The sequence below is a fragment of the Lupinus angustifolius genome, chromosome LG17 (assembly GCF_001865875.1).
Source record: "Lupinus angustifolius cultivar Tanjil chromosome LG17, LupAngTanjil_v1.0, whole genome shotgun sequence".
Taxonomy (NCBI): Eukaryota; Viridiplantae; Streptophyta; class Magnoliopsida; order Fabales; family Fabaceae; genus Lupinus; species Lupinus angustifolius.
In genome coordinates, this window is record NC_032025.1 from 5,283,383 (window position 1) to 5,300,851 (window position 17,469).

The window sequence follows — 17,469 nt, forward strand, 5'->3', positions numbered from 1 at the left end:
TCATGTCAAGCAGAAGAGTTACTTGAATTTTTAGGTTTGTGCATGCAACTTATTTGGGTCACACCATTCATTGACCAAATTAAAACAGCAATTGGTACTCCAAATGAATCATGTTAAACCAAATTAGGAGAGTGGTTGACTCCATTAACCTTAAATCCAACAACCAAATCTTAATCTCACTAGGTAAAGTTGACCCCTTTAACCTTAAATAATGGGGAAAATAAAAAAATGAATGAGCAACTTCAACTCAGATGGAACTGTGTACAATTGTTCAAAGTTCAAAGTTGCTAGTACAGGAGTTAATTGCTCATATAGTTCACTTAATTAGTACTTTTCTTGATTCTGCCAATTCTTCAATTAAGTACCCATTTAACAAAGTATTGCATCATTGCATGTGAATAGGGAGAAGGGTGAGCCAAAATCTATAGGACCTACAAGGTTTATATCACCTTAGCTTCTTAGATATATGGTGTACTACACGTTAGAAATAAGAAACAATGATAGAACCTGCTACAAGAAAGTTTTGCATTCTTTAAAAGATTACAGACATTATACAATACTATTTTCTATCTCATATATTAACCTAGGACTAGGAGGGGCGTGAGAAAGAAATTTATTATTAGCAAAAGATGCCTAGTGCCTACTCCTTCCTAGTACTACTACTCATTGTTCATAAGCTCGTATATAAGTACAAGATTGCTTTCCTGTTGCTTACTAATTGAGAATATCACAGCCTTGAGTTGTGCCATAAACATTTCCCCTTAACATATCTACTTGATCCACTCGTGTACTAAACCTCTTCCCTGTCTTCTTACTTACACCATTTGCGTGGCTATCGGCCGTTCACAGCCTTAGTATCTCCCTGCATGAGTAGACATGACATAGTAACAGTTAACATGATAACATTTATAAAGAACAATTAGATATAGAAACAGGACATGGTCAGCTGCAATTCATATAGAGAAAACCTTGTTTGTCACCCACAAGGGCCGTTATTCAGCAGTTGATGGGACTTGAAAATATTATCTGGGGTTCGAGCGCACAGAAAAGCACTTGAAGGGATGTCATGGTAGTAATCAAATCAGATGTCTAGTGCATACCTTTAAAGGGTGACCTTTTGATGCTTTTTGACCGCGATAAAAAGCTGGTAGGGGTGTGGCTTTGAAATTATGGTTTAGCTTTTTCATATCTGCTTCTTTTTCCTCCTGTGTTGAGGAATACAAAGTTCAGACATGCCTTTACTGCATATATTACCTCAGACAAACTATAAATATATGCAGACACACTTAAGTGATGGCATGGACAGTAATATAGGAAATGCCAATCATTTCTAGAGAAACATTCTGCTACATGAAAGAGTACCTTCAATTTTAATTGAAGTCGGGTCCTTTCAACTGCTTTTGCATTAGATTTGTCCTTTATTTTTCTTGAAGACTGATTAGAAAACAAAAGGTTAAAGAGCATAATTTGGTCAGTAGAAATAAGCAGCACTTTCAAAATCTAATGAGTACTCCTGGTACCACAGGCACAAATGTATGGACAAACATCAACATCCAGTGCATACCTCTTCCCCTTTTTCAGCTCCAATGTCACTTTTTGGTCCAATAGTAGCTCGTACGGAATTTCCACTTCTTTTATCCACACTGTCAACCTTAGTAGGCCTATTTAAAAACAACTTAAAGTGAGTCATCATACCGAAAATTGAACTCCTTATACTTTCATTAAGATAGATCTTTAGATTTTGTTCATAGAAATTGATGTAAATCAAGGGGTGACCTATGATTTATGGAGGTCATTCTTGCGAAGAATTCATAGCATAGTTTGGTTTATTTTATTTGCATTTTTATTAATAAATGAGAATTTAATTCTCATGTAGTCTTAGGATTTATGTTTATTTTTCATTTAAGTATTTTATTATTTAATTTGATGTATTTTGGGATTGGTAAATTATTTATTTCCTTGTAATTTGGCATATTAGTGGCTAAGTAAGGTGGTGTAGCATAAACAAGGTGACATGAAAATAGGAACAATGCAACAATTTCAGAACCAACTTGTGGCTATACTTAAGGGATGAAGAGAAGATGATCAAGTCTACTCAAGCAAGGAAATTCTATGATTAATTCGAGGAATTTTCAAGGCTAATTCAAATTCAAATCTTCAACAACTCAATCCAACCGAAATTGATTAGATCAAATTAGATTAGGCTTGTTAGGATTATGTTAGTTAGGATTTTATCTTCAAATTTCAATTTGTTAAATTAGATCTTATCTTTATCTTTTCAGCAAGGCAAATCTGCCTATTTATAATTTTGTTTATTCATTAATAAAGTTAAGTTGAATTTTGAGTAAATTTGAATTGTTTTAGTTGAGAGCACTTCTCCTAAAAACCTTAGGTTGGCTGTAGCCACCATTAACAAATTTTTATCAACATCCTTGCTTGTGGCGAACTTCATAGCTTATCAAGCAACCTTGCTTGTGGCGCTTCTCCCCTTCCATTCTTTTCCACCTTCAACCTTAACCTACAACTCATACAACCTACCTCACACACAAAACAAACCCTAATATTACCCTAATTTCACAAAACCGAATTTGGACTCCAAAGTCTTAAAGTATCAAGCTAAACGATCCTTAAATCAAAGGCAACCCCTAGAGGTTTTCATCAGAAATATTATTATATGTTTTTTTAAGGAAAGTGAATTAGGACATACTTCTGTACATCATAAAGATTTCACTTAACGCTAGAAATGGGGAATAGCCAATGGACTGTAACTGAGAAATCTAGAATCATTCTATGATTGGTGTAAAAAGAGATATTTTATGTGCAATTAGATGTAGTTAAATAATAAGCAAAATATGGAGGCATAGTTTGATAGTTGATAATATTGGATAACAGAACAGCCTTAAGTCATAGATTGAGAAAAACAATGACAAACAGAGGTAGACTTCATCACATCTGAAAGTAGAAGGAAGTTTCAGCTCAATACAAAGATAGGGTGGGTTTCACAGTAATGTTTTGTGGGCTGAATAACAATTAAAGGAGAAACTTCAATTGTTACATGAGATATGTTGGATAAATCAAGTTATAACTAAATTTGAATTGCTTTGAATAACAACTTTCTATGCATTCCTCGTTTATTTGACATTTATATATAGTTTCCATGGTTGAATTCTCCCAAGAAAATTGCAAAAATATGATGTCATCTTAGGGAATTCTTAAGCACACAACTTTATTGCATAGAAAAAAGGGCTATGCAAAATACATCAAAGAAATGAAATTAGTGCAAATGAAAACACATTAGAAATGCAGATTCAAAAACTTACCGTCCGTTTTCTTTCCGCAAAGCGGTAGATGTTGGAACCTTTGACACTGTCCCCCCTGAAGGAACCTGCCAAATAAATATACAGGAAAACATTTCTCGAATCAATGAGATTTCCGGTGGTAAATATGAGCATCTATCAACTATAAACAACAACTGTCCATAATAACTTCGCAATTACCTGTTTTTTTACAAAAGATCTGTCTTCACCAGAAGTTTCCGTTTGGTTGAAATTATTCTGGAATGTCTTAAATGCTCGCTTGACTATGTCCTTATCCCCCATTTTCTCCATAATGAACGATTTCCTCATTGTAGTATGAGGAACTGGATCAGGATTACTTCGACCCGAGCTCATGGACATGTGCAAGGATTTTTTAGAAACTTTTCTGCTCTCCGCATCAGAAGCAAATGGCCTGCTAGATAAATATGGAGAAGTTCCCTTTTTATTTGAAAGGGCAGATGCCGATATTTTGGTTGGTGTTGATGCAGACTTTGAACTTCTCGGCATGGAAATTTGGGATGACTTAGCTGTAGGTAGCATTGATTTCGTCTTCGTCTTGGCTCCAATGCTTTCCCTATCTATGGTAGTAACCTATTCAAAATAGATGGTGAGAAATGAGAAATAAGACTAGATATTGAAATAACCAATCTTGAACCATTATAAATTAGTTTCACCAGTTCAATTTTTCGATGAACATGAATTAAAGCAAACCTTATGTGCTTTTAGGTGATCCAACTTCACTTCTTTTGATTCAATTTGGGAAGACTTTTTCTCCTTGTACACAACATGTGAAATCTCCTTCACATCTTCAGCTTCAATGTTATGATCTTCTACTTGTTTTATGCAGACAACTTCTTCAGTTTTATCATTCTGGAGGAAACTATGTGATTCGCATTCTAGTTCTTTGTTCTCTCCCTCAACTGATGAACTTTGACAATCTCTTGAAACTGCAACTTCCTCCTCCAAATTATTCAACTCAATCCTACTGGTCTCACCAAAAGAGCAAGTTTCTTGCTTAACCCCTTCAATGGAATCTTGAGTGTTGGATATATCAAATTCTGCTTCAGTCACACAACTGCTACCACCCAGATCTAAATGGTTCCGATCTTCTGATCCGAAAGATTCTTCATTTACCTGCTTCTGTTCAGCCAGCAATTCGACTTTCCGGGCAGCAATCTTCTTGTAATGTGCTTCAAAGTAAGCTTTTTTCTGTGCTACAGATCCAGGTGTGGCACATTTCTCAACCTCTTCCAAATACTTGTTTGGAGAGAAAGAAGACCATCTTTCCCAAGACAAAGATTCATTCTCAAATCTGCCAAATGAAACAGACACTTGCAAAGCAGAATTGGAAACAGCAGTAGTCTCTCCCATCTGTTTATATACCAGGAAGGAAAAAAACAAAAAAACAACTAAAAATTGTGCACAAGGACAACTCGCAACAAAACCAAAAACACAGGATTTTAACAATCATAAATTGAGGAATCAAATCACCATAGAGCCAGACAAATTTGCAAGGAACAAAAATAGTAAAAATGAAAAGTTTTAAACTTTAATCTGAAACAAACTTAATGAGAAAAGGGTTTACCTTATCTTCAAGTATTGTTGCATCCACAACAAGTTCACCCAAACAAATAAATTACCACCACTCAAACTTCAACCCCCAAGACACAGATGATATCCAAAACCATGGCCTGTAAAAGAAGCAACTAGAGAATAATCATTGATGAGGATCTCACTGAAAAGACCATGAGTATGAATTGTGACTATAAGACAAGAGAAAACTATATAGATGTAATAAACAAATGAATAAAGGGATGGCAGGGACATGTGCATGTGGATTTGTGGGGTAAGAAAAGATAACACATTCTTTGTTTACTTCCAAATTCTAGTTTACCTTTTTGTACAGTAACCAATATTTTTGTGTGCTTATGGTACTTGAGGACACTCCTAATATGATAAACCCAATCATCAAAATAAAGCTATCCAAATGAGAGTAAAGTGTAAAGTAACTTGAGGCCCTCCTCAGGGGATATAGATCACAAGTTCAAAACTGTGTTCTATTCCCTAAAGACGATTTAACTTTTAATGGCAATGAGTACTTGTGCTTTCCATTGCGGTCCAAGGTTGAAGAAGTTTAGACTTTTAAATATATAATAAAGGACGTAGAATTATGATGAGAAAACCATTATAGTAGTAATAGTAACAGGACAGAACATAAAGATACAAATTCTAACAAATAATTTTATGCATGTATTACTCTTTATCTTTAATTAAGTTGTTTGTTTAGTGATGTAAGGTATGTTAGATTTTTAGAATGATCAAAGTCAGATGAACAATACTCATTAAAAGAAACATTTACATAACCCAAAATAAATTTATTCCTTAAGTGAGGGATACCTCGATAGTACCCAAAAAAATGTGTTAATTATGGGTAAAATTTTAAGATAGTGAGATTAGCCGGCTCAAATTTACATTTATGTAATTTTTATAACTTGGTTATGAATAATTATTTTATTTTACTTTTTTTATCCATGTAGATTCTAGTGATACTAAACAAATAAATGTGAGTTATACAAATCTTACTATTTCAATCAATCTTATGAAACCCGAGCTAAATGTTAAATCGGAAGAGGTCTCGTATTAACTTTAACCGGTTTAAACAGTTAAATCGTCTGGTCTGATCGGGTAATTTCATACATAATTAATATTTTTTATCTATAAAGATATAGCTATATATAAATGTAAAATTTTATATAGATAATAATTATGTATAATTATATTGAAGTCATACATTTTCATCTTTTTTTGGACTGTAGTAAAATAAAATATTATAGCAGTATTCCATTTTTCTTATTTTTAAGTGAACCTCCGGTTTATTTCCCGGGTTAATCTGGTTTAACCGGGTTGGAACAGTTAGACCGGATTTTCCCCAGTTCAAAGTAGTCTGACTCTCATCCAGTTAAGACTGCGAACCAGAATCGTTTTAAAGTTCAGTCAGCGATCACACTAATTGAACCATCCAATCTGGTCCAATCTAGTTCTCACAACACTAATTTCAATAATAGAGAGAACCAGGTAGTGATGATTAGATTTAGTTCAGATAAGATCAACAATGAAATGAAGTGAAAGCAAGGAAGGTAGTGTGTGAAAAGTTGCATGTGAAGTGTCTCAAAATTTATTATCAGCCTCACTTGAGCCCCATGTGGATAGATAGAGATTATCTATCTCAAATGGTGTCTCACTCCTTATCTCAAGTCAATCAAAGTACTATTTTTTATTAATTTTGTTTTAAAAAAAATTCTTTTATTTATGTGTCAATATATGATTGGCTTCATAGCTTGAGACAGAGAATGATACACTATTCGGGACAAGTGATCCTATAGCATGTGAACCATGATTGAATACTATGAATAAAAATGATGTCGTATTCATCCTTCCAAGATCAAAACTAAAACAACATTATGTTGGAAGGTGCTGCGCTGTTATGGGTAGAGCTATCAAAATGGGCCGGCCCGACTTGACTGGCCCGCTAAAGCCCGGAAATCTATAGGGCTTGGATATCATTTTAGGTACTTTTTACTAAATGTAGGCTTTTTAGCCCGGCCTAGCCGGGCTATTATAAATCTGGGCTCAGGCCGGGCTTACCTGGACGGGTTCGGGCTACTCGTTTTACTTATATGTTTTAATCTTTTTTTTAGACTTTTGGCTTTTGGCTTAGCAATAAACACTAAATGAAAATTTATATAACAACTTATAATAAAAAATAGATAATAAGTATTATGTTATTGTGTATTTAATTAGATTTAACTTTTACCAAAAACATATAATAAAGAAAATAACGTTTACAACAAAACTAAAATCAACATAAATTGTTTATCATAGAGAACTCCACACAACCAAATTTAATATAATAGTTCCCAATGAAAATATTGACAAAGAACATACAAAAGATAATATTTTTGCTAGTATCCAAATGTTTATATATTAAAGTGAAATTACAAATTATATTGTGTTAGATAGTAGAGTTCAATAGAAATGAGAGATTTTATAAAAGAGTTATGTTAAAAATAATACATGTGGACTTAACATCACGTCTTAACTCAAACACAATGCATTATATCTATAAGTTTGGTTGCATTTGGCATAACAAATACGTTAAGAAAAATTATATGTTAATATCAAATGATACATATTTTTTTGAATAGATTAAATATATTAAAAGTTTAAAAAAATATTTTTAGTTTATGCGGGCCGACCCGCCACAACCCACTTAGGGCGGGTTTGGGCTACCATTTGATATGCATAAATTGTATCCATGCTTTTTAGTCCGGCTCGGTTTAGCCCGAACCTGATATGGGCTAGCCCGAACCCGTCCGAATAGTCCATTTTGACACCTCTAGTTATGGGCTAAAGCCAAATTGAATAATGAAGCTTAAGACTATGTTTGGTTGGGGTGAAAAAGAGAGGAAAGAAAGTGGGAGGAATGAAAGAGAAAGGAAAAAAGTTTTTTCATTGTTTGGTTGCATTGAAAAGAATGAAGAGAAGAAAAAATTTGATGAGCCCATGTATTATGTTTTCTCTCCATTATTGAGAGGAAAACATGTTGTAAAAATTGTTCCAGAATCGATTGTCCCAAATATGTCTTAAATCATGTTCCAAATCAATGACGATAAAATAAAAACAAAAAAAAATAAGAAATATTTAATTTTTTAATTAGCATTGCATGTTTTTATTGGTTTAAGACATTATTTGGGAGTTTGGGACATACTTTGAGATTACAAAGAAAATATTATTATTAATAATAATTATATTATTTTCTCTTCACTTTCTTTCCATTTTCTATCGTACCAAACAACTAAAAAATCATCACATTTTCTACTCATTTTCTTCTCTCAATTTTCATTCCTCAACTTTTATTTCTTTGACTTTTCTTCTCTAAACCAAACACAGTGTAAAAAGGTGGATTTAGTTACAAGCGCTTTTTAGTTAAATAGAAAATAGATAATCACGTGGACCACTCGTGTGGCTTCAGTGTCACTCCCACAAATATTTATAACCTTCTTGGGCTTAACACGTTACGCCTTGTAATGGTCCTAAAAACGTAATGGGGTCGTACCACCTCACTGGAACCGGCGGGCCTCAGAAGTCACCACTTGTCTTAGGAATCAGTTGCGTGTTGGCTTTATTGTTTAACCATTAGTTTACGAGTTGGATTTAGGATGAAAATGAAAGAAAAGTAAAGGATTCAATACGAGATAAACTCTCAAGTATATGTTGCAACATTTGCTAGCAAACCTCCTATTCCTAAACCATTGCTTCAAAAAGCTTTCCAAATTAGTAGCGAAGAAGTGGACATTATGCGTACAGGATGATTATGTTGCTCATCGAGTTGATCCAATTGGGACAACATATTTTATCCCATAAACTTATGCTATGAATTTCAAGATTTTGGAACACATGAATTGGCTTGAAGGCAAGGTGAGGTGTAACACCAGCATAGGTAGAGATACATGGTATGATATGGACATTAACTTAGATGTAAAAGGTGTGTTACATGCATTGATTCACATTGGAGTAAAGTGTGCGATATGAATATATTCTTTAAGGTGAAGTATGATAGTTCTTTTGAATTATGACTAGTAGAGTAAACAATATTGATAGTGGTTGAAGCTTTCATGGTTCAACTTTGGTTGAAGAGGGCGGTTGTTAGTAAACTTTGGAGTAAAGATTCCATAATATCGAAAGATTTCCTAACAATAGAGAGTTAAGTGGTGTGTTCCACTAAATGGTGGTATGTGAAGCTGCACTACAAGGTTAGAGAGTTATACTCTTGGTAACATCATCAATTATACTCATAAAATCTTATGTTAAATGAGACGTAAGCTCTCATATGAAGGAGATGGTAAAAAGAGGTAGGGATTGACCAAGGTAAAGATTGTTTTGTAGATTTCCCGAGTAGCAATATATTTGTTTTTTTCAATCAAAGTGGAGATAGTTGAGCATGCTTGAAATATATTATTACACAAAGTATCACATTATTGAATTGGATGATAGAAACCAGTGTTACATACCGGACTCAAGTCTCTTCATAAAAGTTACACCAATTAGAAATATTACACGGGCTTTTAGCTCATGGATGTGCTAAAGCTTGTAAGTCGTTCATCCCTCTCGAATGTCAACATAATTGACTGAATCATGTTAACAAAATCTTTTTATCTTCTTTTCTATTTATTTTTTACCCTTTATTTAATTTTTTGTGCCCCAACTATAACATAAGCTTCACCAACAAACTTCATTTTGTAGTTCCCTCATTATCATGTTGGTTTCATTTTTTGTTGCAGACATCTGCAAATAACAATTGGTAGAATGTGTTTTTACTCAATCTGGTATATAGTTCCAATTTGAACTTCTGTTCAATGGATGGAGCTTTTTGCACATGATATGTGCCTTCTCCATGTGATAAAACAAAATTAAGGTTGATATATCTATATTTGTATCAATCATCAGTTGACATTATAACGGTGTGTGGTAATCTCATCCGGTCAGCTTTGGTGAACCACGTGAGCAAGCAATGACTTCATAGGACACTTGGCAGTTGGCACATACGTACTCTCACGTATCAACACAAAGGGAAATAAAATTTTAACTGTATCTAACATAATAGCATCATACTCAACACAACCTTTTTAACATTCCTTTTCTGACCAAGTTTCAGTCTAACAAGGCTTAACTAATTCATTTTGGGGTGTATGCTTATCTCTCCTAACCGCTCACAAGATCAAACATTTCATGCTTGCCCTAGTAAGATACCTGAGATCTAGTGGCTTACACAAAAAACAGACTATATAAGAGCTGCTATACGTAAATATACTTATCGAACCTCAGACAAAAAACAACACCAAATTTTTGTGGTTACTAGTGATACCTTCCTTGGATTCTCATATTTGCTAGTCAAGATCAAATTCCAATTAATTAACCTTGAGTGTAAAACTTTCCAACTAACACAAGCTCAGTGGGGGTCTAAAGTAGATAAAATGAAAATTAGCATCACTAAGAATGCAGGCATAGCGAGTTCCTGAAGGCACAGGGAAACTAATGTGAGGGAGTGTACCTAATAGCACAAGTAGATGGCAGACATAAGCACTTTCTCTTAGTCCATTCCCACTTTATTTTAACTTAGCTTTAAATCATAGTGAATCTGTGATAAAAAATTCAATCAGTTTGATGAGTAGAGGCATTGTGTCATCACAATTCACAAGTACCCTGTGGAGTGTGTGTGGTTGTTGATAAAACATCAAAACCCAATGCGCTTCTACCATTCATTTGTTAAGTAAACAAAAAGCAACATAAGATTATTAAAACACAATCCAAATAAAACAATCAATACCTATCTGTTATTAGGCACTTTGTTTGGCACAATACAATCAATGGTCTCATACAAAGAACTGAAAAGCTCACCCATTAAAATTGTTCCAGGGCATGGAAATTGGAAAACCACAAAAAAATGAGAGAGAAAAAATTGAAATTTCATATGTAAAACACAAGAATTACAATGAAAGAAATAGGAAAAAGAAAAAGAATCCTACAAAAAGAATTCAAGAAAGAATGAAAAAATACCCCATCAATCACCTTACAACAATGTCTTCTTCTAACCAATCTCTGTACACCGGTAACAAAGAATACCTTCACAACAAGAATTGTGCCAAAGAATCATAACAAATCAACCAATGCAGAAGAAGAGAAGCTCCAATTCTGATCCTCCTCTTCTTTTGCCCCGTTGTGATGATGAACAAGATATGGCTTATACAAATCATAAGGCTCCCAAAGACTATCCAAAGGACAAGGATTCTTCTCATCAAGCCTAACCCAAGGTTTCCCTTTCCCACTCCAATGCAAAAGACTAACAGGACCAGGATGCAATGACCTACACACACCATTCACATTATCCCCACCAAGTCCATGTTGGTTCCACCTATGATCAATAGCCTCAACATTCCCACCAAATACAAGCAAAAATGGTGGCAATGAACCCAACTCATAAATCCTCTTCTTCTTCTGCAACTCCATCCAAGCTTCAATCTTTTCCCTATAATTCCCCTCCCTCCACCTCACCAAGTCCATTATCATCACCCCAGTGTTGAAATAACACGGATTTCTAGAAGAAAACACACGTGTTAACAATGGGTCGTTCCAAAACTCATCGGTGAAGTACTTTGTGAAATTTGCGTGGCAATATTCTGGTGCACCAATTACACGTGTGCCAGAGAGTGACATGTTCCATAGCTTGTGTATGTCATCAACTACGATTATGTCTGGGTCAAGGTAGATAACTCGGTCAACGCAAGAGTCAAGAATTTCACCAAGGTAGTTCCTTGCGTAGTTCAATGGGTTTTCGAGGGCTCGTCTTATTGAAGAAGAGATTAGGTTTATGACTTTATCTTCTCTAAAGATGTAAACTTTGAAGTTCAGAGAAGGGAAAGTGGATAGAACTAACCGGGTCAGGATCCGTGGTGAAACCGGGTCGAACTCCGCGGAGATGAAATGGAAGAAAACGTTTTCTGGGCATGAGGAGTGGCGGAGGACGGAGTGAACGGCGGCGATGGAGCCGCGGAGGTAGCCGGAGTCGAGGGTCATGGCGATGTGAACCAAAGACGGGTCGCATGATAGAGATGAAACCCGGTTATCCGACCCGGAACAAAACGCTCCGTTTCGATACTCTGGCGCCTCCGTGAAATGGAAGAGGCTTTTCTCGGCGGTGGAGGTTGGGAAGGTACGGATGCCGAAGCAGAATGGTGTGAAGAGGAGACATAGAATGAGGAGTGAAACGACGGCGTTTAAGCGAAGGGAAAGCATTGGAGAGTGTTATGATTATTGGGTATGTGAAAAGATTGAATCTTTTTGGAGAAAAAATAATGGGGTTTGTGTTTGTTGAAGTGTTTAGAATGCTACATAACAGAAAGGGAATACAGTGTTGCCATTTTTTGGTTTTTAGTTTTACTTCTTTTTCTTTTTCTTTAAAAAATGATATGTTTTTTTTTTGGTTTATTGGTAGTTTGGTACCAAGAGAGTGAAGAAGGTCCAGGGAGGAAAGAGCTGGTATAGTTATGAGATTACTGGATATTATAGTCATTCATTCATCATAATGGGGGAATAAATTATCTTTAGCAAGTTATTAAAATTATGATAATATCCTATTTGACATTTTTCTATAAAAAAAATTAAATTATAAAAAATATAATATATCATCATATAATGAGATATTTTGTTGTTTTTCTTTTTTGAAATGGCCTTTTGTTTTATTAACATAGTTACTGATGCCATAAGCAAAAAAACCACATTTTTCTTTCATTTCCTTTTGTGTTAGCCAATTTAAATATATTAGTTGACTGTATCTTATAGCAAGTATTACCCCATATTGAATTAATATTTGATTTTCTAGAATATAGAAAATCTTACATGGTGAACCAATTTTTTATTCACTTTGTTATATTATATGTTTGATGCAATCATTTTGCTGTTGTTAAAACATGTATGTCTACTATTTGTGTAATTTTGCTTTTAATGAATTGGTGAATCATAATCATTATTTTTATTATTGGTTCTATTTTTTCTTTTAATGATTTGGGGAAGCGTATAATTAATTTTACACGATGAATAAAAATGTAAACATTGGTTACATTTTTATTGTATAATTTGTTATTAACATTCATCATCACTAACTTTTAAATATATTAAATATGAATATAAGTAAATACAAATGGATAATAAAATATATATTAATTACATACAAAAACTAATGATATATATATATATATATATATATATATATATATATATATATATATATATATATATATATATATATATATATATATATATATATATATATATATATATATATATATATATATATATATATATATATATATATATATATATATATATATATATATATATATATATATATATATATATATATATATATATATATATATTAAAATATTCTTCAATTTTGGAAACATTACATTCGATTTTATATGGAAGTTAATATTGATGAAATTTGAAAAAGGTGGGGCCTATGGTTATGCTTGGGTGAATGACTAGCTTTACAAAATTTCTGTTAAATAAATTAATTTCATTTTTATTTAGATTTCATTCGTTATTTTATAATTTATTATACATCTATGCTATATATAAAGCCAAAACTTGAAATAATTTCTATTATGGTGTAATTTTTATTTCCTATATTACCTTTAATATTATTTAATTTTTACAAAAAAAACTATATAATCCTAAGCAACTATCACCAATGCATTAGTTAACTACATATCTCACCTTAAATTAATCATTATCGTAAAACGCAAAAAAATATAATATAAAGTACACCGAACACAAAAAAACATTTTAATTCAAACAATGAAATATATAAAAATTGAATATGTAGTATCACACAATATTTGCTGGCTGACACGAAGTGCCTGTACAAACTAGTATTTATAAGGAGAAGAGATACTTCATATCTTTTAAAATAGATATTCTTAAAAAATAAAAAATCTCACATTAATTATTTAGAATTGTATAAGAATGTTGGTAAATATATTGATGTGCATTCAAGCAGAAAAGCAGAGACAGCTAGTTTTGCAATGCAATATGTGATTACGTGCCAACCACTTTGCTGAATGTCAAATGTGTGTTTGTGGAGATTTTGTTAGCATATCAAGCCCTACATGCCAAAAATGATAGCAAACTTTTACAGCTAAATTAACGATTTTTTATTAATAAAATAAATATTATTTTTGCTATTTCTATTCGTGTGTGTACTTATGCGTTTTATATTAGTCGTACATCAGAAAATATACATATATAATATATAATATATATATTACAGTCAAAATGAAGTCAGTTTTTCTCATTAAAAAATTTAAATTACTTATTATTTATTTGGATTAATGTCGTCCAAAGTTATTTTATACAAATCAAGGAAGCGGTTGGATTTTTTGTTTTCAATAATTTGTTATTACTTTTTCTCTAATATAATCCTTCAATTTTTATTTTATCTAATAAACAAATATGCAAGACATAAAACTCTATATATTAGACAACAATGAGTTATTTTCTGTCTGATTTTTTTTTCAGAGTATCATGTGAGGACAGATTGAATTTTCTGGTTAATTCTTCAATTCTTAGGAATGATATTTATCGAGTGAGATAATTATATATTTTAAAAGAAATTGATTACTTACTATGATAATAGAGATTACCCTAAATAGTATAAAAAAACTTAATGAGTCTTGGACAAGCCATTTTATCAATAATAATAATATTAAGAATCAAAAAGTGAGGAAAAATGTATCAATAAGAAAATAAATTATAAAGCCAATCTAATATATTATAATGACTCAATGGATGTAATATCTTTGCTTCATGATGTTCTTCCATAATACCACCACTATTCGACAATTGTGTTGAGGATCATATATTTATTGACGCTGGATGTGGAGATTACTCTCTCACACTCTCTAAGCCTTCCTTGGTTGTTGAGAAGAAATTAAGAAGAAAGAAAGAGGTGAGAAAGAGGATGAAGAGAAAGAAAGAGGTGAGAAAATTAGTGGAATTGTGGGTTGTTTGGTACAAGAGAAAAAGAAAAGAAAGAGAAGATAGAGAGATTATGACCACCTATATAAAAGACAATCATACCCTTATTCACATTAATAATATTTTTCAATCTAAATTAAAATTAAATGCTAGTTAATTTTTTAAGAAATATAATGTTAACACTAAATATATAATTTGATATAGATGATTAAATATATAGATTTAATTAAAGTATCTAAAAATAATATTGAACTACGATTGAACTATTTAATTAAATAAATTGGTTAATATTTAATTGCAAAACTTGATAGTGATGGTAACACACAACCAATTATATTTTTAGGTACATGGGTGACTCACAACTTTGTGGAAGGAGTTGTGTTTGGGGATAAATAGTGAATACAATAATAGTTAGTTGTTTGTATAATAAAAAGGAGTGAAAGAAAAATGATAAATACAATGTGAGCTTTTATTTTATATATATATATATATATATATATATATATATATAATTTTACCCCTGTAAATGGTTATATACCAACTTTATTTTCTAAAAAAATATTTGGTTTTAAAATATGTAAATAAATTAGTATTTACTTAAGCTTTTTGAAAGTAAATATTAATTATACTTTTAAAATATCATAAAAATATCAAACAAAAGTGTCACATGAAGGGTTATATGAGTATTTAATGACTAGAAATTCATAATAATAATGTATTTTATATATGTATGTGATAGTGTAAAGTTGGTGGGAGCAATTTAGTCATTTAGACATTTTTACACTTTCAATTCACTTTCTTCTCATCTTTGAAGAGACCAAAATTTGGTATGGGACCCACCATTTTTCTTTCTCTCCACTCTTTTTCCTTCCCCAGCCAAAGGAGAGAAACTTGCAATCTACCCTCTCTTTCTCTCTTCTCTTTTTTCTCTCCTCTCATACTCACTTCAACCAAATGAAGCCTAAGAGAGGGAAATACTTGCTAGGACCATCTTGTGAAGATGTGAGCTTTAGGGTTAGTTAATTGAGAGTTAATTTTTTAGGGAAAAAAATGAAAAAGAAAACTTAAGAGTCATCTTATAATTATATTTTATGATTTTCAAGTCTTTTTTTTCCCTTATTCCTTTTAGAAAAATCTAACTCCCAAAATAATCGTTAAGTTCTTCAACATTTATGGTTGTTGAATCAATGCTACATGAGTTCAGTGATGTGTTGTTAGCCGATGTCAGAGGAATTTATTTCCTTTAACCTTACTTATTATTTTTATCTTCTAATTGTACGAAAATAACGAAGACCTGAGTTTGAGTTTTATATAAGAAGAGAACATTTCCATTATGAACTATATTCAATATATTATGGATTTTATTGACTTGGGTATGATTGTTTTTAACGGAGGATACTTGTGGTTAAACAAAAACGATAGCAATTAATTAAAACCCAAGTTTTATGGACTACATATGGCATTAGGTTAAAAAAACATGGAAAAAATTCAACAATGTAAGAAATTAAATAAGTTGGCGATCAAAGACTAATATTTGTTTAGATGTAAATATCATTAAAGAAATTTTATTTAAAACAAATATTTTCTTCATATAAAAACTAAAATTTAGTTTATGATATCATGCTTTTAAAAAATCAATCAATTTATCGACCATCTACTTCTTCGGCTTACGATTTGAAACATATAATACACATTCACCAAAGCTCTTAAATTTATTAAAAGAGTTTAAAATCTATGCAGTATAATGTTTTTTACATTGTCAATATATTATTTATCATTGATTTGTATTACTTTTGTTTGAGAGTCAATGATAATCAACAAATTAATAATAATTAATAAATCAATGATTGATAATTTACTGATAATGTACTTACATTATCAGTATATACATATTAAATCCTTATTGAAATTCGTACCATGAATTATGTTTATAAATTAGTACGCAGTTAGAATGTCATGTTATCTGTTATTACATCTATAAAAGCATAAAATATTTTTTTAACAAGTTTAATATCTATAAATTAATAGTTTATGAGCTTTTTATATTATCATTACATCTATATTCTATTATTTATATGTCAACCCTAGTCACTTTTAAAAAATAATACACATAAATGATATACCCACCCTACAAAAACTTTATACTATAGGTATTAATCACTTTTATAAATTGGTACGCAGTTAATAACCATAAAAGCTTACCAGGACATTTAAATTGGAGAATTGAAAACACAAGAAGTGGAAGAGAAACATGACCTCAAATCCTCAACAACCACATACCACTAATGATGAGAGAGGTAACTATTTTTTTAGGTGAAAAGGGATATTATTCAATTTTGGTGACGATGATAATGGGTAAGAGACAATTTATACAGCAATTTCTATGGCAGTCATAAAAGGAAATCAGTGACAAGTCAAATAATAATCTCTCAAATGACAGAAAATATCTAACACTAGTAAAAGAGAGATATAACAGCGATAATGGTAAAATAAGGAAGAATAACAACGATAATGGTAAAATAGTAATTTAATATATATACACTGAAAACATTATATA

General features: G+C 31.8%; 2 protein-coding genes across 3 annotated transcripts; both read right to left on the bottom strand.

The window, feature by feature from the left end:
* Positions 412-5,416, bottom strand: LOC109331633 (protein WVD2-like 7). 2 transcript variants are annotated; one of them, XM_019566261.1, is made up of 9 exons: positions 5,212-5,416; positions 4,903-5,008; positions 4,029-4,688; positions 3,498-3,908; positions 3,321-3,385; positions 1,565-1,661; positions 1,363-1,434; positions 1,101-1,205; positions 412-862 (listed from the first exon to the last, which is right to left on the bottom strand). In XM_019566261.1, the coding sequence occupies exons 3-9, from the start codon at positions 4,686-4,688 to the stop codon at positions 833-835; spliced, it is 1,440 nt and encodes a 479-aa protein (XP_019421806.1). In that variant the 5' UTR covers positions 4,903-5,008; positions 5,212-5,416; the 3' UTR covers positions 412-832. The 2 variants fall into 2 exon arrangements, with proteins under 2 accessions (XP_019421806.1, XP_019421807.1); XM_019566262.1 differs by lacking the exon at positions 5,212-5,416 and having other exon boundaries at positions 4,029-4,690; positions 4,903-5,186.
* On the bottom strand, positions 10,823-12,313 carry LOC109331634 (probable galacturonosyltransferase-like 9). Its single transcript, XM_019566263.1, has one exon. The coding sequence runs from the start codon at positions 12,168-12,170 to the stop codon at positions 11,028-11,030; it is 1,143 nt and encodes a 380-aa protein (XP_019421808.1). The 5' UTR covers positions 12,171-12,313; the 3' UTR covers positions 10,823-11,027.

What these genes read in the sequence shown, in the direction of transcription:
- LOC109331633 (XM_019566261.1), bottom strand. Translation starts at nt 4,688, where the DNA reads ATGGGAGAGACTACTGCTGTTTCCAATTCTGCTTTGCAAGTGTCTGTT. An exon ending in ATCACCTAAAAGCACATAAG is followed by an intron (nt 3,909 to 4,028) that starts GTTTGCTTTAAT and finishes TATTTTGAATAG; the next exon opens with GTTACTACCATAGATAGGGA. An exon ending in CAAAAGGTCACCCTTTAAAG is followed by an intron (nt 863 to 1,100) that starts GTATGCACTAGA and finishes CTACTCATGCAG; the next exon opens with GGAGATACTAAGGCTGTGAA.
- LOC109331634 (XM_019566263.1), bottom strand. Translation starts at nt 12,170, where the DNA reads ATGCTTTCCCTTCGCTTAAACGCCGTCGTTTCACTCCTCATTCTATGT.